Raw genomic sequence first — 21,451 nt, forward strand, 5'->3', positions numbered from 1 at the left:
AAGTCAAGTAAACTTGACAAGAGGCAGATGGGTGGGGTGTTGCAAAGAAATCGAGGGGCTCATATTTTGAAAACGGGTAGAGTGGAGGAATAAAAGTTAGGGGGGGGGGACATACAAACCAAACCGATGCATATTTTGAAAACTGAGGGACATGCCACATAATGTTGTAAAAGGGTCGAATTAAGCAAATTAGAGGGATGGTTGGAGTCCGGGGGGTATGCTAATTCAATCTCCCGCTCCGCTAGGTTTTCTGCAATTTTCAAGCTGCTGCTGCTGCTGCTGCTCTTGCTCTTGCTCTTGCTCTTTACTGCTACTACTACTCTACCAGCTGCTCTTCTTGTTGTTGTTGTTGGAGGGGAAAGCTTCTCTCTCTCTCCCGCTAGGTTTCAAGTTCCCCCCAATTCTCTCCTTTCTTCCTTCCTTCCTTTCTTCTCTGCATCTGCATGCTTCTCCTCCATGTCCTCCCTTGCCTAGCTCCTTCCTCCCTCCTTTTCCCCACCCCCCGCTTCCCCTTCCATGGAGAGCTCGCCCTGGAGCTTCCCAATTCATAGCCCCTCTCGCTTCCTCTCCCTCGCTCGCTCTCTCACCTGTAAGACCCTCCCTTCGATCCCTTTCCTGCTCGTATCTCCCCCCAATTTCGTCAATTCTGTGCGTGCCGCGGTTGCCTAATCCCCGTAACGCTCTCCAGGAAACTCGAGCGGAGAACTTTCCTGGCGGTAGGATTCAAACAACGCAACGCAAATTTTGGGGCTTTGAAGCAGACTCCGAGGCGTGCGTTACGAGATGGAAGAAAATGGAGAAGAGAGCAACCCAATGCAGACCGAGGAAAGCGTTGCCGAAGTAAAAGATACGAATGGCGCTGAGAAAGCTACGGGAGTCGAGACTCCCACCGAAGACGTTGTTGTGGCAAACGAGAAAAAAACCAAAGGAAAAGGCCGAGGAAAGGCGAAGAAGCCGGACGCGGAGGACCAAGTGAATGAGAGCAAACCAGCGGAGGGGAAGAAGCGTCAAGTAAAAGAGCCCGCGACACCTACCATAGATAGGCCTGCTCGTGAAAGAAAGTCAATTGACCGGTTTGCTGCGTCTATAGAGAAAGAAAAAGTGAAGGAGTTCAAGATAGAAAAGGTACATATCGCAACCTTACTTGTAATGTTAGTGTTCTATGCCATCAGCATTCGTCGAAGCTCCTATTGATATGTTTGAAATTCTGACACGTTGCCGAGTGAACAATTAAACACATTGTGGTTGTTCCAAAGCTGCCGTTCTCAACTCCAGCCGTGTCGGTTTTCGTTCAACGTGTAGGGGCTCCCGTAAACGTGTGAATCCAGTGCGCTTTAGTTTTATCGTTCAGAGTAGAAGCCTCATGTTTTAATGTTTGCCCAATTTTGTTCTACCACCCTTGCAGTGATGCTCACATCTTGTTTGGGGGTTCTTGGGAATTGCAGGGTGCTGGTACTTCTCTTAGAGATGTTCCTAATGGTAAGTCATTTGCAACGCACTTTGGTCTATTCTTGTTTTTTGTGGAGGATTATGTGTGTCTCCCCTCCCTTGCCTCCTTGCATTGGTAGCTGGTCGTTGCATGCCAATGTGCTTGCGGCAATGAATGTGACATCAGACTTATGTTGAAAGGTTTAGACTATTCGTTTAGAATTGATGTAGCGCGCTCATGGCCTTGCTTTAACCTTGTCTCTTGCATGGATGTTTTATCGTTTTGGCATAAATAACAGCAAGATTATATATGTTGTGTAAACCTATTCAACAAGATTTGATGAGTTCTTTCTTATACAAAATTTGGCGCAATGCTGGGCCCAGTTATTGATTCTGGTTAAAACTTTGTTTAACCGTTTAAAATGTTTACTTGCGATTTGAAGTTTGTCGTTAAAAATTGACTGAAAAAAAAGCTGTGGCATCTATGCATGATGATTTTTTTGTTTTGAAGTCTTGCACAACTCGAAGTATGAGAATCACCAAAGGGTCTCATTGAAATATCGTATCGTAGGGGTGGGTTTGCATGAATTTTGCATGTGGGCGCAAGGCATCTTTTTTGCTTTTGTATTGTGGTATAACTTAATCCGAACTCATTTCATTGTGCTGCAGTTTACCTACATCTCTTCTGAACTCGACACAGTAATAGACTGCAAAATCTGCCCCGTAAACTTTTCCGGGCTGTAATCAGCAAACTTTATTTTTCCCCTAGGAATTTTTAATTCAGCTCCATAATCATCGTGATAAGACGCAATGCGTTTTTAATTTCACAGGCTGACATGGAGCCACAGACAATTTGAAGCTCCCGCGATGAAATAGTGGGCATTGTGTATTGACCACAGGCCTTAAATTTCAGGGCATATTCTCCCTTAATTGTGAGGAAGATATACTAGTGGTAGTAGTAATAGAAGGACTATATGTAGGATTGACAATTCAAAACGATAGCTGGATTGCCAAAATGTAAGCTGCGAGATTAGCAAATGAGATCACATGTTTAGAGAGTCCGAAATACCCTTGGATGGGAGAGAAGATTGTATATCTGCATCTCTAGCAGCCACTAGAAAGGCAGGAATTCAGCTTGACACAAGTAAAAGCAATTGGGAGTAGGATTTCTTCTCAGAAGTTATACTCATGACTCTGGTTATAGCTATTAAGGTTAATTCCCTAGAATTTGATCATTAGCAAAGACAGCAATGAGTTAGCACATATAGAACAACATAAATCTGACTTTGTACGATTGGATATACTCCAATCTTACAAAGGCATATATATACATATATGCAACTAACTGCTTTGTGATAATATACTCAAGGGTATGCATGGTAGCCCATATATTGGTCAACTCACAAAGTCCTTTATCTATCACTACAAACTACACATGAACACTCTAGAACATGTACTCATTTGGTCCTAATTTTATAATACCAGCTCATAAAAGCTAATTGATCTAACCTCTATTATATAGTTGTGAGATACAATTGTACTCATGCATGCTCATGCACATATCAACCCTAATACGTTTGTTATTACACGTTTTGCATGTATTCATATATGCATAGCCGTGGGTAGACGTATGTATACATGAATATGTTTATGTGCATTTGTCTATGTGTATACATGCATATATATGTGGTTGCGCGTGTTTGTGTTTGCACACCTATTACACACATAATCACATTTGCATTTGTGTTTACCTACCTTCAAACTTCTGCAATGGTTACAAGTCTAATATTTTGGTTATATATGTGGCATATTGATGCTCATTACCGATCAATGTGCACAATGATGAGGGGAAGAGATAAACTGATATTGCGACAGAAAGGTGCAAGCTGTAAATCTTTTACCAAAGGGTGAGATGCCATTTTTGCTACAAATTGAAGACTCTTCAATGCATGCATCATATGTGCAATGATGCAGAATTCGGCATAGTAGTGGTCCTTCATGGGGCCCTCATAAGAGAAGTTGTTTCTACGTTGACATATGTGCGCTTGGGAAGATGAATGCAGTGTGCAAAGAAGAATGCATTGTCACATTGGAAAAGGAATACCACATATCACTCAAATTCACTCGAAGGGTAGGGGAGAGAGAAGAAAAGACTCTTCCGCCTGATGGGATGTGAATGAGGTACCTACTTGGGCTGATTCCTTCCTAGGTATATTTTTTATTACAATTATACTCAGCTTTAATTACTATAGCAATGCAGATTCTCGACCTGAACCCAAGGCAACCTAGAAGTCCTAGAACATGATAGTCCAGTCCATACAATGATCTTTTGGAACCAAAAACTGTAGAAAGCAATAGAAAACCTGTAGAAAGTAACCACTAGCAGCCCTTGGAGATAACCGGGTGAAGAGAGGCCTGAATTCCCTCTTAGTAGAGCCTGATCTCAGCAAAATGTTGGTGTTCAAATCAATGTTTCCAACCCAAACAGGAGCAGAGTCGTTAGATTTCAAGGAGGGTAGGTTACAAGGAATTGGATTCACTTCGAGAAGGGGTCATAGGTGAAAAAACGAAATCTGGAATAGAGAAATAACAGCATGAAATTGAATTGCAATTTCAGTAGTGGGTTGCTCCGGTGACCTCATGGTTTGTTCGTGGGTGAAAAATAGGAAGTCAGCAAGCTGAAGCAGAATTTCAGATTAGAAGTAGGAACAGATTTAGAAATGTTTTTTTGCGTAGGAGTGACTCCATGACGTCAAGAATGGGCTGAAGGTGCAAAAAAATCAATTGCAATTGTCCCAAGGAAGTAGACTTGCTGCTGCAATAGAAAGCCTGTAGAAAGTAACCACTAGCAGCCCTCGAGATAACCGGGTGAATAGAGGCCCAAAATCCTCTGAGTAGAGCCTGATCTCAGCAAAATATCAGTGTTGAAATCAAAATTTTCAACCCAAACATGAGCAGACTCCTTAGATTTCAACGACTGGATTCACTTTGAGAAGTCGTCATAGGTGAAAAACGAAATATAAAATATGAGAAAGAACAGCCTGAGATTGAATCGCAATTTCAGTAGTGGGTTGCGCCTGCGAATTACACTTACCTCATGCTTGTTCTCGGATGGAAATTAGGAAAAACTCTGTCTGCTCCTATCTTGTAGGGCCCTGTTGGAAGTGACTGGAAGATTGGGGAAGCAAGGATGCAGCGAAGGGAAGCAAAAGAGAGCAAGGATGCAGCAAAGGAGCAGTGAGAGAAGCAAGAGAGAGCAAGTGACCAGCAAGAAATTGATGCGAGTTGCTTTAAAACTGATCGCACTTTTCTTATAGTTCCCAAGGGAAGGTGGAAAGCTTCTAAAAGGGAGAGAGCAGCATTGGAAAACTGTAAAAGCTAAAAATTGATTTCTAATATTTAAGTTTCTAATTGTAATATTTATTTAGGTTCTCTAAGTTAGAGTAGTATTTAGTAGTTAGTTTAATCATTTAATCAGGTCTTTTAAGAAATTTTCTCTACCATGCATTAAATTGGTAGGCCTAGAACAAATGCAATCCTAGCTTTGCTAGGCCCAAGTGAGCGATGAAGGTGCTAAACCTAATACTCAGGGTTTTGAAGATCACATTTGCCTTACGGCTGAATTTGTCAGGAATAAACCATGGGTATTGGCGTGTTAGCAAACCTTGCATGTGCGTAGAGTGATGCATAGGAAATACTGAAAAGACTCTTAATTTAGTGGTGTGAAGTCCACCTTATGTAGCTTCCAACATCCTATCAGTGGATGTGACTATCATGGATACTGAAGATCCATCACCATATTGTAGAAGGTGTATGCAAGACCCTACTAAAGACAACAAAATAAACCATATTGAAGATGGTAAAGTCATACTGAAGATGATAGATCACATTGAAGGTGATAGTCATTGAGACATGGTCACACTCAAGGTGACATGGTCACATTGAAGGTGTCATGGATACATTGAAGGTGCCATCAGCTATATTGCAGATAGCACTATAAATAACTTTGACAAGAGCTATATTGAAGATTGTATACATGGTGATCAGCCATGATAAGAGCATGAAGATGGTAGACCGCATTGAAGGTGATAGGGTTCCATTGAAGGTGACATGGTCACACTCAAGGTGTCATGGATACATTGAAGGTGCCATCGGCTATACTACAGAGAGCACTATAAATAACGTTGACAAGAGCTATATTGAAGATAGTATACATGGTGATCAGCCATGATAAGAGTATGCTCTCAACTACGGATAACGCTGTGCACAGGATTTGTAGAAGATAATTGGCGAGAGTGTGAATTCCTATAACAAGAACTCACATGGAGAAAACTCACGCGGTGTGGTCAGTAAACACATGATCACAAGAAAAGAAAATGAAAATAGGATATCCACATAAATGTAGTGGGGAAAATTGTAGGTATGGTACATTGGTTTCATCAAGACTTAAGAGCACAATCAAAATCCTCACACTGAGATCCAACATGAGACCAGCTTGATTATAATAATGTTCAATATAAGCTGTAACTTATCACAGCCATGGCAGTACTAATAAATTGTACACAATCGTGACATCATCATTAATAATATGGTTATATGTATAGATGTCACAATTTCCCAAACATATGAGGACAAATAAGAGGGATGGCACAAGGTGATGAAACATCAAGTGAATTTGAGATGGCCACTATGCCAAGAATGTCCTCTATGGAATGCCAATCAAACATGGAATATGTAAATTTATGGACTTTGATATGGTACTAATGCATTGAAATCTTTTTAAGTATAGTAAGATCAAATGACAAGATGTTTGTGCACGATTGGAGGTGGCAAAAAACATAAAGATTAGCATTGAAACAATGACTGGTTACAAAAACTATTTGAGCAAATATATTGTTTGCTCAATAGCAATTGGAAGCCCTACCTTCATACACAGCTGATGTGAACAATGCGATTGTGCCTTTGAGCACGTGCTAATTGATAATCTAGATAGTGCTATAAGCACTACCAAGCTTGCCATTTACTACTTTGCAAATTCAATTAGGAGAAGTGCTAATTAGCACTCTTGTACAATACAGGTTCTTGGAACAATCATGGTCAATGGATGGTTACTTCATTGACCGACGCATTGATTCAACTTTACAAAATACAAAGCCATGAATAAAAAATACAGCAAAGAAGTCAGGGCAAAGACACAAAGTGTTTGGCCGGTCAAGTCATAACTTTCAACAAATAACACATAAATATTAAGCAAAAATAACAGAACATGCCTTGCAAGATTTTCATTGTTTGAGGTTGCCAAAAGCAACATTTGGATTCCCACATGGGTAGATGAGATGCCATTCTCTAGACGAAAAAAGAGGGAACATAAGTGATGCTATGTTTGTAGTAAAAGCCAAGTAGTTGGGTATCCCCATGTGGGCTAAATGACGTAGCCATTGTACATTCCTTGGAGGCTGATTTGGTTGAAGGGGTCTAATCTAAAGATACTCCTTCACATGGTTGTATTAGAACTGCACTCCTTTTAGGTAGGGTGTGAGAGGCATTTTGAGTCGGATTTGGAGGGCAGGTATAGTGTATTATTGTTTGTAAGTTGTATTTATGAGTTAAAGAACTCAGGTTGAAGCATTTCGTACATTGCATAGTTTACACTTTCAATCTCTCTAAACACACATAGTGCCAATATATTAATATGCTTATGTCCACAGTCTCTCTAGATCTCCCTCGTCTCTCTACGACGGCCTCAGCACTCCCAAGGTCTCTCAGTTACTCAAGGCATCTATCTCGGCAATATTTTGCACTAAGAGAATGTGCTAGCTACTAGAAGCATTCCCTTCATATTTAACATTACATTTGAGAGTATGGTTGTAGGGAGTTATATTATTTTCGTTCGTGTATTTTCTCCAAAACCATTGCTTTGTTGATGCAAATTCCCAATTTTAGAGAATGAGAGATATTAGATAAGAAGCAATGAAAGTGAAGATTAGAAGCTGAGTGGTGGCATGGAAAGTTCAAGAGGTAATGATTGGCATGGAGCTAAAGCTCCAACTCAGAGTGAATGTTACAAGGAAGATAGTAATACATGTTGACTTGATTTTAGTGAAGGTGTGGGAGGACAAAGATTCCAAGGCTTATCGGGAGAGTAATGCCACATATTTAGTTGGCTAGTGTTGCTTTAGAGGCATGACCTATTTTGATATATTTATATGAGATGAATATCTTCTCAAGGATTCTTATGCTCTAGAATCATATCTTACCATAAGCATGGAGAGAGGGGCTATGCATAATTACCTCACGAAAGTGATTGTTTAGGAACTAATTGGTGATAGTGAGAAAGTGAACACCCATGATGTCACGGGGTGTGAATTTCTAATTTTTAGGAATTTGCGGTGATTCACCTAGCCTCAAACTGATTAAATTTCTAAAGGACACTTCAGTGCAATTAATTCCATGGGCCAAGGCAACGGATGTGAGGGTTAGAGAGTGGTAAAAATCCAGTGACTTGTAGGGCAGCTATTCTTGGCTCAAGTGCATTGCAGTTTAGAATCTCGTTTTTCTTGCTTCCCAGCTATCCACACACCTTTTAGGAGCTTGTTTGTCAAATCTGCCATCACCCAAGAGTCCTGCCAGGTCCAGGACAGCAAAATTACTCTTCCCAGAGGTTGCTACAGGAGTTCGCACTTCACCAGAGTTCTTCTGGGAGCTGATCTGTAAAATCACAATTTGCGTGGGAGTCTTCCAAGGGAGACAGAGGTGATTGCACACTTTTTCCTGGCTTTCCTCCGCTTCCAAGCAAGGCGAATCATCGTTTTGTGTGCTCCGAGGGGTGGCCATCAGATTCACAGTTGACAGGAGCTACCAGGGTTGTCCAAGGAGTGCGCAATTTGCTAGAGAGGCCTTCTGGTCCATGGTTTTTCAATTTCTTTTGATCTGGGCTGCTCCGGTGGTCTCCCACACTCTGTTTTCAGGTTTTCTTCATTTGCCAGGTTAGCCACGTGCTTCTAGGAACTGCAAACTCCACCAGGAGGCTTTCAAGGTTGGCGATTCTTCTCCAGCTGGTCTTCTAGGGTTGCTATTGCTGATTCTCATTTGCCAAAGTGCCAGAGATCTTACCAGGGAATTTCGTCTTTCCTTGCTGGCTGTTTTCCCAAGGGTTTCGGGAGCTTTCCTATCGGCTGATTGCTTTCCATAAACTTTCCTACTGCCTCAGAATTTTCAGATCCTTTGCTTTGCGCAGCTGGCCTTTCTGTTTGCCAGGAACAGCCAAGTGTGGTTGTTTTGCTGGCCTTTGTCTTGCTAGGACTCCCTTGACGGGTATTCAAAGCTACCAAGACAGATTGGGCCGATGTCTTTCCTGCCAAGACTCCTCTTGTGGGTACCAGAGCTGCCAGGTTAGAACCCTCAGCGAGATTCAGAAGAAGGGCTGCCATAGGATGTTGCACTGGACTGGGATGCCTTTTTCTGTGATTGCATAGTAGGACGGAAGTGCCAGTGATCAGATAATTCTGTGGACTGACGCACTGCAGTGCGATTCTTGTATTTGCATGCCCTCTGAATAAAAGATAAAGAAATACCGAAAGCGGCGCTAAGTCTAGGGCCAATTTGGTGTCCGGTGCAAGATGGGGGCGATCTAGCTCTCGGGTGTTCTGTTCTAAGTTGATTTTGTTTGCTCTGGAAATTTCCAAGTCGCTGTAAATTGAGTATTTGCTGGTTGTTATCTGTTCACTGGCCTTTGGGGATCCCGAAGGCCGGTTACACATCAGAATGCCAGTACTGGGAAGGATTTAGTGACAAAAAGTCAGCTTTGCAAGCTTAATATTCAAGGTCAAAATATTCATGACCATTCAAATAAACTCAAGCACTTATTGGACCATTTGTTTGCATAATGAGATGATGTTTGATCGGCAAGTTTTTATTTTTCTTCTTGACACTGTATCCAATTCGTTGGATAGTCTTGTCACCAGCTCTCATACAAATAAAAGCCCCTTATCTAAGTCGGTTCATGGTTATTTATTGTTCAGAAAGCGTAAAGACAGTCAGAAACTAGATAATTGGGATGATACAATCTTAATGGCGAAGAGTTTAAAATTCTTGATATATTTGAAAGCCAAAACAACTTGATAGCTACAACTATCAATATAGTGACAAGAATAATTATGAACACAAAGCATGGCTGTCAAAGAGAGAGATGATCTAAAACATCACATTTGATCATAGATTGTTTGATATAGTTATCGAGATGAAACAAATTATGAGAAATTTGATAGATACATCATGAGAAATTTGATCAAATGCGCGTTGTAGTACACATTGCATATATAAGTAAATGTATCAAACTTTAAAGCCTATATCTTCTAATAGATATGCAAGAATTCTTATGGCATCAAAGGTTAAACAATTGAACATGCAAAGTCTTATTTTTATGAACATGAAAAGCTTTGTAAGTGGCCTACCTAATCTTTGACAAGGGAAGATTATATGGAAGAGATATATCACGAAAAACACAATCGTGAGTTTTCTTCCAAAAAAGATTCAAAGAACAAAAAGTATTATTTGTGACATTCATAGATGTTGTAAAGAAGAAATGGGTCTACTTATTAGGAAAATTGATAGTCTAAGGATAGTTGGCTACGTGGCTTATATATGCATTCTTGATACGAACTGGAAAAACTTGATGATAAATCAATAAAGAAATATTTGTTGGCTACAACAAGTCCAGAAGAATCTTGCCTACATAGTATTCGAGGATGCAATGTGTTGTTCGCGGTAGATGGTGGATAAATAATCCCTTGACTTTTGGTCCCTCCAAGTTGATGAGGCCTGAGGGGGATAGTTGGATAGTCGCGTGTCACTGGTAGGATGACTTAGTAGTTGAAGGATGGCTTGGTCATTGGAGCTCATGTCTTAGTGGTGCAATAATTTTGGCCTGTGGTGACTCAAGTTGCAGATGCTACAATTGTTGAGTATTGCATTTTTGATTGGGGGTTGGCATGCTAGTCATTCAAATGGTTTTGGATGAGCTTTCTTGTGTAGCTAGGGGCCATTTGGAGGGCTTGAGATGTTGGTGTGCTTTTCTGATTCAGCCTTTCGGGAATTACTTGAGTTTGATTTTCTCGTGCGCGATTGTATTGGAGTGTTAGATGGTTTTTAATAAGATGGTGTGGTTTTTAGGTGGAGATTGTATCACATCATTCCAATGCGCCTTCTAGAAGAGTAGAAAAGCGGATGTGGATGCTGTTCACTGGTTTATTATTGATCTCTTGTAAGACTTGATAAAGAATCTCATTTGATGGGTGAGTGTGTGCCCACATTGGATGATTGAGAGGGGTGTCAATGCATTGGTCGAATCCCTTCATGCCAGCCTTGATCTGGAAGATGCCATATGGTTTTGGCCCCATACAAGTGCTTGCCATGTAAACACCTTATAGTTTGAAGCATGGGCAGTCTTGTAGGCAGATTGCAGCAAGGAGGCTGCCACGTGGGCAGCATAAGCTGCAGCAAAGAGTGGCTGGAGATGCTGGCAGACGTGCCAGAGGATGTGGCCACGTATGCTGAGCAGAAAAGTCAGCAAGATTGTCCAAATCAGGGCCATGGCTGGGGTAATATTGTAGGTCAGCTAAGGGCATATATTGTGGGGGTTGTGGAGTTTATACAGCCCAGCCTTGGGTTGGCCTAGTAGGCCTGGTCAATCCTAGAAATGGGCATAAGCAGACCGCACAGACCAATTGGCCATTTTACAGATTGACCATTATGGCTGGTTGGCAAGCATAAGGAGTGGGACACATTCAGTCCCCCCCTCCACATAAAGGGATGCTGTGTAGTGGCCTTTGACACTCCAAGAAGGTGCACAGCTGATCAGAGTTTGAGGTAGAGTGGCATGACTATTTACAGACTTTATAGACATAGTGTAAACATTCTTTTGCCTACCTGTCATGTGCACGGATTGGTATCTGATGTGTACTAGGTACACAGGACTAGCTCAGGTAGCCTGGGGAGGCTAGGAGCTAGGCAGGCTTGATTCTCGGGTTGAGTGGCAAGGGTGCGAACCATTTATAGGTCTTCGCTATTTTTGGCGCTGGGGCCCAAGTCTATAAAAGGGGCCCAGGGGGTTCAGTTCTCAGTGTGCAGTTGGAAGCAAGTTTCGTTCCCAGGTGCCAGGTTTGTTCTTGGATTGAGTCGCGGACGCGCGCCTGCATCTTAGCGTAGCCCAAGGCCCAGTGGCAGATCCAGGGCTTCACAGTGCCACCTGGTGGTATGGGACACCAGGCTGGTTTGGATTTGATTGGGGGTTCGTGCCAGTAGCTCAGCTCGTGGCTCGGAGGGGACATCTCCTGATTCGGGATCACATCCCGTAGATGTCATGGTTGGGTGTTGAGCAGCCTGCTCAGTTTCTCACGTGGTGTGTGTTTGTTTTGCAGATCAGGGGTTTCAGGAGTGCGGGGACGTGTCAGTTGGTATCAGAGCCAGCTCCTGAGGGGTGGTCAGGATGTAGGGAAAAGGTAGGAGGAAGAAGGAGAGAGTTTCGAAATTCCTGAAGGATGATGAGAGAAAGGGAAACGTAGCAGAGAGAGAGCAGAGAAGAAGGAAAGAGAGGCGAGGTGACTGACGGGGCTGCGGGGGAGGCTGAGATGGTGCGCCATGGCTGGTACAGTTTTCGGCCAGGGCAGGGACAAGGTGCGGCCACCCTGGGAGGTGTGTTGCTTTTTTCGAAAAAGCACCACCCTCCAAAGCTGGGAGGGTGGGCCTTTTTTGGAAGCACGGCTTCCTAATTAGGCTGCCCTGTTCCCTATATAGTTGGGCAGGGCTCCAACCACCAGCCATAGCCTTTGCAAACAGCCCTCACTGCGCCATCAAGTTGTGGGATAGCCTGCGCCAGCCATCCGTACACCTGCGTCATCAGTTGCAGTACAGCTTGCGTCAGCCGCTGTACAGCCTGCGGCAGCAGCCGTACAGGCACGTCAGCCATCCGTACAGCTTGCGACAGCATCCGTACGGATCGCATCAGCAGCCGTACAGCCATGTCAGTCGTCCGTACGCTGCAGGATTCCGTATGTTGCAGAATTTCGTACGCGGCAGCCGGCATCGAGTTCAGTCAGACTCTGGATTTTTTGCGCCTCCGGTGCGCCAGTTTTCAGCATCTCCTTCCGTCAGCATCTCTTGGGACGGTTTTCCTCTGCTCCATTCTCCTTTTCGCTTCGATTCAGTCAGTTATTTCTCTCAGTCTATATTCAAATCAGATTTCAGTTATGTCTGATTCTGCAAATCCCGAGTTCACCATGGGGGAGCAGGATTTGGATTACACTCTTGTGGGAGAGGAGGATTAGGGTCTTTATGATGACTTGATTACGAAAAAGGCCTTCAGTGAATTCACCACTGCTTTGGATGGAAAATTCGAGTAAGTAAATGCGAATCAAACGGGGTTGACACAGCAACTCCAAGGGATTTAGGCGACTCTCACTCTTCTGGCTAGCACTGTGCAGGCACTCACGCATGTGGATGCCATGGCTTCAGTGCTAGGCCTGAATGTAACTCCAGACCCTTTTCCGGGAGATCAAAAGTCTCGAACGAAGGAGGTAGTTGACACTTGGTTACACAAGTGGCAGGTACACTTTCAGTTCCACCCATACCCAGATGAGAAGAAAATCCAGTTTGCAGTGGGTTTCATGTCAGGTAAAGCGTTGCTATGGTGGAAAAACTCCAGCCTAAGCCAGATACATGGACAGATTTCGAAGGGGTCTTCAGGAAGGAGTTTCTGAAGAAGGAGGACGATTATGATATCGTTGGCAAGCTTAAGGCCCTCGATATGTCAAAGTTAAACTTGTCCTTTGAAGTTTATCTTCAAAGATTCCGGGATCTGTAGACCAGGGCCACAAAGATGGATCCAGTGACCTTGTTAGGTTTCTTCGTGGATGGTTTGCCGGATTCATACAAGTTGCAAATAAAACAACAAATGCACAACGTTGCAAGAGGCCATGAATTATGCGCGCATTTATGATGATACCGTGGCCGGTGCCAAAGCAACTACAGTTTCCGACACGAGTGGAAAGAACAAACGCAAGTTCTTTCAGCCTACGACTGGTACTGGGGAGACGAAGTCTACGGACAACGCCTCCAAGAAAAACTTGACTCAAGCAAAGAATGGTAAAGCCTGTTTCCTTCGTACTTTGAGGCTCAAGAAAGAAGGACGTTGCTTCTATTGCGAGGAGCGGTGCCACACCAAGAATGAGTGTCCAAAGCGCAAGAACCAAAAGTTGGTGCTTGGACTGAAGCTCCAGGCGGGTAAAGGTACCAAAGCCAAGGGAGCGAACCAAGTCTCGATGACAGGTATTTCTGTAAATGTCATTACCTGCCCACTTTCTTGTAATTGCACTTTCAATACTTCGTTGTTTGGTTTCCATGATCTTTTTCGAGTTTATGCAGAAGTTATGGACCAACAGGTTCACATTCTCTTTGATCCGGGCAGCTCTCACAACTTTGTTAATTACGAATTTGTGCAGAAGATGGGGCTGTCCACAGTACCTAGCGATCACACCTATGAGGTGCAGCTTCCAGTTGGGAAGCAGTTTTGGGATCGCAAGGTTGAAGCGCTTCCTATCCGGATTTCAAGCTTACACAGGGGTTCTCACGTGTTATGTTATGGACCTGGAGCATGTAGACTTGTTGATCGGAATAGAGTGGTTTAAAACCCACAATATTCAGATTGGATGGATGGAGCATACGCTGACTTTTGTAGATAAGGACACCCAATTTTGTATTCAGTGATATAAAATTCCCTCTTCTCAAGGACCTATTGTATCTGCGATGCAGCTTCGGAATATATTAAACACTTCTCATTATGATGTCTATCAGTGTGTTTTGATTCCGCTTTCTTCATTTGTTGTCTCTGTAATAAACAAAAATGATTTAAGTGTGTTTGAACACCGGGAATTGAGAATGTTGTTAGATAGTTTTCAGGATGTATTTCTTGCTCAACTGCCGGACGGTTTATCTCCAGAACGGGCAGTAGATCATCGCATAGACTTAGTCCCAGGGGCTGAACCTATCAGTGTACCACCTTATAGGATGAGCCAGGCAGAGGAGGATGAGTTAGCTATCCAGCTACAGGATTACCTGAATATGGGCTATATCCGCCCAAGTAAATCACCTTGGGGTGCACCTGTCCTCCTAAGAAAGAAGAAAGATTCTTCCTGGAGAATGTGTATAGATTATAAACGATTAAATAAAGTGACAATTAAGAATCGATACCCTCTCCCTCGTTCCGATGATTTGATAGACCGTTTGGCCGGAGCGAAGTATTTCACTAAGATTGATTTGTGTACGGGTTATCACCAAATCCGTATCTATGCTAAACACATAGATAGAACCGCATTCCGAACTAGGTATGGTCATTATGAGTTTCTTGTATTATCTTTTGGTTTGACCAATGCTCTTGCTACTTTTCAGCAGATGATGAACGATTTGTTCAGGGATTTTCTGGGCAAATTTGTTGTAGTGTTCTTAGATGACATCTTGGTATATAGTCGAACGCTTGAGGATCACATAGGACACCTCCGGATTGTCTTAGTTATTCTAAGACAGCATAAGCTCTATGCCAAGATGAGTAAATGTGACTTCTTTATGAAGGAGATCATTTACTTAGGACACAAGATTTCTTCTGAAGGTATTAGCATTGACCTGGATTGTATCCAGAAGGTTTTAGAATGGCCTATCCCTCAGACTGTGAAACAACTTCGTTCTTTCCTAGGATTTACGGTATTTTCACGGAAGTCTGTGCGTGATTATTCACATATCACGGCACCCCTGACAAACATATTGAAAGGTCGTGGACCCAAGTCTACCGAGCCGATCTCTAGGAATGATGCATTGAATAAGGCTTTTGAAACCTTGAAGTTTTCTATCAAGGAAGCACCCATTCTTGCATTACCCGATCCTACCCGGCCTTATGTTTTAGAGGCCGATGCGAGTGATTATGCGATTGGGGCAGCTCTATTCCAAGAGGGTAGACCTGTAGCTTTCGAGAGTAAGAAGCTAGACGATACCCAATATCGTTGCCAACACTAGAAAAGGAACTTTATGCTGTAGTGTATGCCCTTAAGGTTTGGAAACACTACTTGTATGGTTGGAAGTTTCTTGTATTGACTGATCATCAATCAATCAATTAAGTATGTGTGTGATGGATCCGAATTGAGGGGACGGAAAGCTAGATGGGCAGAATTAATGCAAGATTTTGATTTTGAAATACGTTATCGTAAGGGTTCGTTGAATAGTGTGGCGGATGCCTTAAGTCAAGTTAAGTTTGTAAATGCTCTGTCATTTACGGAAATATCCTCAGACCTATTTCAATCCTTGAGAGGGCTATACGCAACTGATAGTCATTTCAGTTCTTATTGGCAGAGAGTCCAGGATGAGAGCTCCATGGTTGACTAGGACTTAGGGATTGTGCCACCTACGGTACAGGCGGTGGGAGGTCAGTGGATGATAAGGAACGGCTTGCTGTTCCGGAATGAAAAGATTTGTATGCCAGATGTTCTGGACCTTAAATCCAAGATACTGTGGGAGTGTCATGATGCTCGTAGTGCTGGACATCCGGGTATACATAGGACTCTGTCTCTTGTGAAGCATACCTTTTATTGGCCTAAGATGCGTGCATTTATTGAGAACTATGTAGTAGGTTGGCGAGTTTGTCAGGTTACTAAGACAGAACGCCTTAGAAGCGCGGGTTTATTACAGCCATTACAGATTCCAGGTAATAAATGGGAAAGTATTTCCATGGATTTTTTTATTGGTTTGCCTCGAACGCGCAAGGGTCATGACTCCATTTGGGTCATAGTCGACCGTTTGATAAAAATGGCTAGATTCTTACCTACTAGAACAACTATATCAGCTGTTCAGCTGGCTCACGAGTTTGTGGACCACTTGTTTAAGTTGTATGGTTTGCCATCTGACATAGTCAGTGACAGGGACTCAAAGTTTACAAGTAACTTTTGGACACTTGTTTTTGAGAAGTTGGAAACTACTCTAAGTATGAGTTCCTCAGATCATGCACAATCCGATGGCAGTACAGAAAAGGTTAACCAGTTGGTTGAAGACATGCTTCGGGCATATGTATCTAAGAGACAGTCTTCATGGGAAGATTATCTACCTATGATAGAATTTGCTTACAACAGTGCAAAGCATTCTAGTACTGGTTACAGTCCTTTTATGCTTATGTACGGGTTTCAACCTAAGTCACCAGTTATGGTTGGGTTAAAAGGAATTCAAAATGATGCTGCTAAGAACTTCTTGCTAGATATGCCAGAAATGTTGCAGTTTGCCAAGGAGTCTATTAGAAGTGCCCAAGATCGGGACAGATTTTATGCTAATAGACATTGTTCGCCTAGAGAGTTCTCTGAAGGAACGATGATATATTCGCGAATTCCTAAGGAATCGAAGACCCTAGTACTGGTTTGGTTCCGAAATTATCTCTCAGATACTGTGGCCCATTCAAGGTCATTAAAAAGATTGGACCAGTAGCATATCGACTAGAATTGCCTCCTGATGTTAAAGTCCATCCAGTCTTTCATGTCAGTAGACTGAAAGAAGTTTTGGGTGCGGATGATCAACTTGTTTCTCCTCACGAGATAATAGAAGTTACTGATTTGACTTCTATTCCCCACGAACCTGAGTGTATTCTTGAATTTCGTGACAGACAGATTCGCAATCGATCTATCACGGAATACAAGATCAAGTGGAAGGATCGTGTTGAGGAGGATGCCACATGGGAGACATTACAAAACCTCCAGAGAACATTTCCGGGTTTTTTAGCGAACTTAGGAGTGAGTTCTTAGAGGAGGGAGAGTATGTCATGTGCACGGATTGATATCTGACGTGTACTAGGTACACAGGACTAGCTCAGGTAGCCTGGGCAGGCTAGGAGCTAGGCAGGCTTGATTCTCGGGTTGAGTGGCAAGGGTACGAACCATTTATAGGTCTTCGCTATTTTTGGCGCTGGGGCCCAAGTCTATAAAAGGGGCCCAGGGGGTTCAGTTCTCAGTGTGCAGTTGGAAGGAAGTTTCGTTCCCAGGTGCCAGGTCTGTTCTTGGATTGAGTCGCGGATGCGCGTCTGCATCTTAGCGTAGCCCAAGGCCCAGTGGCAGATCCAGGGCTTCACAGCGCCACCTGGTAGTATGGGACACCAGGCTGGTTTGGATCTGATTGGGGGTTCGTGCCAGTAGCTTAGCTCGTGGCTTGGAGGGGACATCTCCTGATTCGGGATCACATCTTGTAGATGTCATGGTTGGGTGGTGAGCAGCCTGCTCAGTTTCTCACGTGGTGTGTGTTTGTTTTGCAGATCAGGGGTTTCAGGAGTGCGGGGACGTGTCACTACCTTTTAAAGATGGGACCACTATCAAGTATGCAACATGTTTTGATGCGTAGCCAAGCTTTGAGAACATAATCATACATGTAGGACCACCCACCCTTGATGCAAACCATTCATCAACCATTGCTTACGAAGGAACATACACACACCAACACCTTGTAAGTAGTAATTTTGTTCCAAAAAAGATTCAAAGAACAGTGATATTCTTAATTTGACCTTTGTGGCTTGTTGAATCAACCATTGCTTACGAAGGAACATACACACACCAACACCTTGTAAGTAGTAATTTTGTTCCAAAAAAGATTTAAAGAACAGTGATATTCTTAATTTGACCTTTGTGGCTTGTTGAATATTAGGTCCGTAAGAAGAAATATTCTTGGTGACAGTCATAGATGTTGTAAAGAAAAAATGGGTCTACTTATTGAAATAAAGTCAAAGGAAAAATGATAATCTAAGGATATTTGGCTATGCGGCTTCGATATGAATTCTTGATGCCAATTGGAAAAACTTGATGATAATCAATAAAAGAAATATTTGCTGGCTACAATGTTATCACAAGGCCAGAAGAATCTTGCCTACATAGTATTCAAGGATGCAATGTGTGGTTCGTGCTAGATGGAAGATAAATAATCGCTTGACTTTTGGTCCCTCCAAGTTGGTGAGGCTCGAGAGGGGTTGTTGGATAATCATGTGTCAGTCGTAGGATGACTTAGTAGTTGAAGGATGGCTTGACCATGGGAGCTCATGTCTTAATGGCGCAATAAAATTCCTTGTGGTGACTCAAGTTGCAAATGCTACAATTGTTGAGTACTCCATTTTTGATTGGGATCAGGTTGGCATGTTAGTCATTCAAATGGTTTTGGACGAGCTTTCTTGCGTAGCCAGGGCCAGGGCCATTGGAGGCTCAATATGAGGCTTAAGATGATGGTGTGCTTTTCATATTCAGCCTTTTGGGAAATACTTGAGTTTGATTTTCTCGCGCGCGATTGTATTGGCATGTTAGATGGTTTTTAATAAGATGGTGTGGTTTTTAGGTGGAGATTGTGTCAGATCATTCCAATGCGCCTTAAGATGTGTCGTCCGACTGTGGTGGATGCTGTTCACTTGTTTATTAGTGCTCTCTTGTAAGATTTGATAAAGAATCTCATTTGATGGGTGAGTGTGTGCCCACATTGGATCATTGAGAGGGGTGTCAAAGTATTGGTCGAATCCCTACATGCCAGCCTCAATCCGGAAGATGCCACATGGATCTGGCACCATACAAGTGCTTGCCATGTGAATACCTTATAGTGTGACGCATGGGCAGTCTTATAGGCAGATTGCAGCCAGGAGGCTGCCATGTGGGCAGCATAAGCTGCATCAAAGAGTGGCTGGAGATGCTGGCAGAAGTGCCAGAGGATGTGGCCATGTATGTTGAGCAGAAAAGTCAGCAAGATTGGCCAAATCAGGGCCATGGCTGGGGTAATATTGTAGGTCAGCTAAGGGCATATATTTTGAGGGTTGTGGAGTTTATACAGCCCAGCAGCCTTGGGTTGGCCTAGTAGGCCTGTCAATTTTAGAAATGGGCATCAGCAGACCACTCAAACCAATTGGCCATTTTACAGATTGTATGGCTGGTTGGCAAGGAGTGGGACACATTCAGTCCCCCCCTCCACATAAAGGGCTGTTGTGTAGTAGCCTGTCCAAGAAGGTGCACAGCTGAACAGAGTTTGAGGTAGAGTGGCATGACTATTTACAGACTTTATGGACATAGAGTAAACATTTTTTTCGCCACAGCATACATCGAAGATAACATCCTAACGATGTTTCCTAGACAGCTAAGATAGCCTCTATAAATTGTGTAAAAAAGGTTGCACAAAATATTTGAATTATCATCTTATATTGAAACACAATAAAAAGAGTGAAAATATGAAGTCATCTAAGTCTACCTTTCAAAGATGGAACCACTACCAAGTATGCAACATGCTTTGATGTGTAGCCAAGCTTTGAGAGCATAATCGTACATGTAGGACCACCCATTTTTTGATGCAAGCAATTCTTCAACCATTGCTTATGTAGGTAGATACACACACCAATAGACATTCACATATGCACAAAGCATATATAGAGGCATGCATACATATAAACCATCTTTGTCACGAAACATTTTGTTTCTTCTTTAATGAAATGTGAATTATGTTGATAAGATGTGAAAAATATGATGGTTTGTAAAGGGAGGATTATTATCATCTTAACCTTTTGTAAATAGGATAGTGACATGCTAAATAAAAAGAAGTTTCAATGAATTCATATCATGGTCAAAAAGTGAGAATGAAGCTTGTTTTGCGTGATGTGCTAGTGAGTTTTTGTTCGTGTCAGAGCATGCCTAGATAGTATAGTTGCATATTTAATCAAAACAAGTATCTTTGACTTGTCTAGAGACCTACCTATTGTGGTGGTGATAGTTTTGTAAACTTGTGTGCCATAGGGTTTTCAGTTGTGTTGATGCTGTTGCATTTTGCGAGTTATTGCAGTGGTTTACAAGCTATCAAAGCGTAAAGGGAGCGATGAGGCTGTGCAACTCCTTCATAGGTTGCTATATGGCAAACGTGTTAAGGTATTTTGGATTTACATGCTTTTATAATACTAACTCGTTTGCTTGTTTTTTAATTTTGAAACAGTTTTTTGAAAGACATTGGCTAACTTTATCAAGTTTAAGATTGCTCCTCCTTTCTTTTTTCTCTATCTTGTAAAAAAAGGTAATTTGAAATGTGTCAAGTATCACGGCTTAGCTTAATTGATAAGGATGCTAGCTTGTAGTCCATGCTATGCCCAATGAGGTTTTAATTTTATGTAATGTCAGAGTTTTGAATTAAAGTTTTTACATTATAGCTAACAACTCGAGCTTTTCTTCTGACATAAAGAAAACAATATTTTCAACTACATTGTAATGTAGGCCCACACTGGGCCAAGTTAGTGGGAGTTCGGACTCATTGGGGTAAGGAATTGTTTGGGCCTTGAAGTGTGAAAAGGGATATAGTTTGGGGGACTATATAAGCCCACTCACTCTTCTTGCTTCCTTCACCTTTTTTTTGTGTGTGTGTGTTCTGTCCCGCCCCGCCCCCTCCCCTCCCCCCCTCCTTCACCCCCACCTTCAGTTCAAGTTCGCTCTCCCTTCAATCGTTGTTTCCTTCACTTATTCGAAGTCCCTTCAGTCAAGTCCAGCTTGTTCTTGAAGTGCGAACTGCTGCGTTGTAATTGGACAGCTGCAAATTTATGAGCCAGTAAGGTTTCACACTGGTCAGTTCAAAGATATGAAATTTGAAAAGGAGTGCTTATTTCTGTGCCTCCCCCTCCCCCACCAAATATGGTATTTGCAATCACCTAGCAGAAATAGAACCGCAGGTGCTGGCTGTGTATTGATAAGGAAAATTGCTCCTAATCGCTCCTAGGCTTATTTCAATTAATTAATTACTTTGCATAATCGCTCAAGTCCACATTAACCTAAGCTAATCGTCAAATTTACTTAAATTAATCAATAACCTAAGGTACACATCCATACTAAACCATTATAAATTATTTGCTCAGACAGATTGCAACAAGGTAGCGGTAAACGTTTCAGATCTTATTCATTCCATAAGACTATTTACAAGACCCTTTTCCAAAATGAATTCCCAAATTTCA

General features: G+C 42.5%; 1 protein-coding gene across 2 annotated transcripts in view; it reads left to right on the forward strand.

The window, feature by feature from the left end:
• The first annotated feature begins 208 nt into the window (after positions 1-208).
• Positions 209-21,451, forward strand: part of LOC147897318 (uncharacterized) — a 30,663-nt gene continuing 9,420 nt past the window's right edge. The window contains exons 1-4 of one of the 2 annotated variants that reach the window (XM_087380438.1): positions 209-589; positions 689-1,125; positions 1,446-1,479; positions 20,302-20,384. In XM_087380438.1, coding sequence (XP_087236564.1) covers positions 784-1,125; positions 1,446-1,479; positions 20,302-20,384 — 459 coding nt within the window. In that variant the 5' untranslated portion in view covers positions 209-589; positions 689-783. Of the gene's footprint in view, positions 1,126-1,445; positions 1,480-20,301; positions 20,385-21,451 lie in introns of both variants that reach the window. The other variant, XM_087380437.1, reaches the window with a different exon arrangement.

Source organism: Dipteris shenzhenensis, chromosome 10 (assembly GCF_047967505.1).
Source record: "Dipteris shenzhenensis isolate YYH24624 ecotype China chromosome 10, Dip_SZ_1.0, whole genome shotgun sequence".
Classification (NCBI taxonomy): domain Eukaryota; kingdom Viridiplantae; phylum Streptophyta; class Polypodiopsida; order Gleicheniales; family Dipteridaceae; genus Dipteris; species Dipteris shenzhenensis.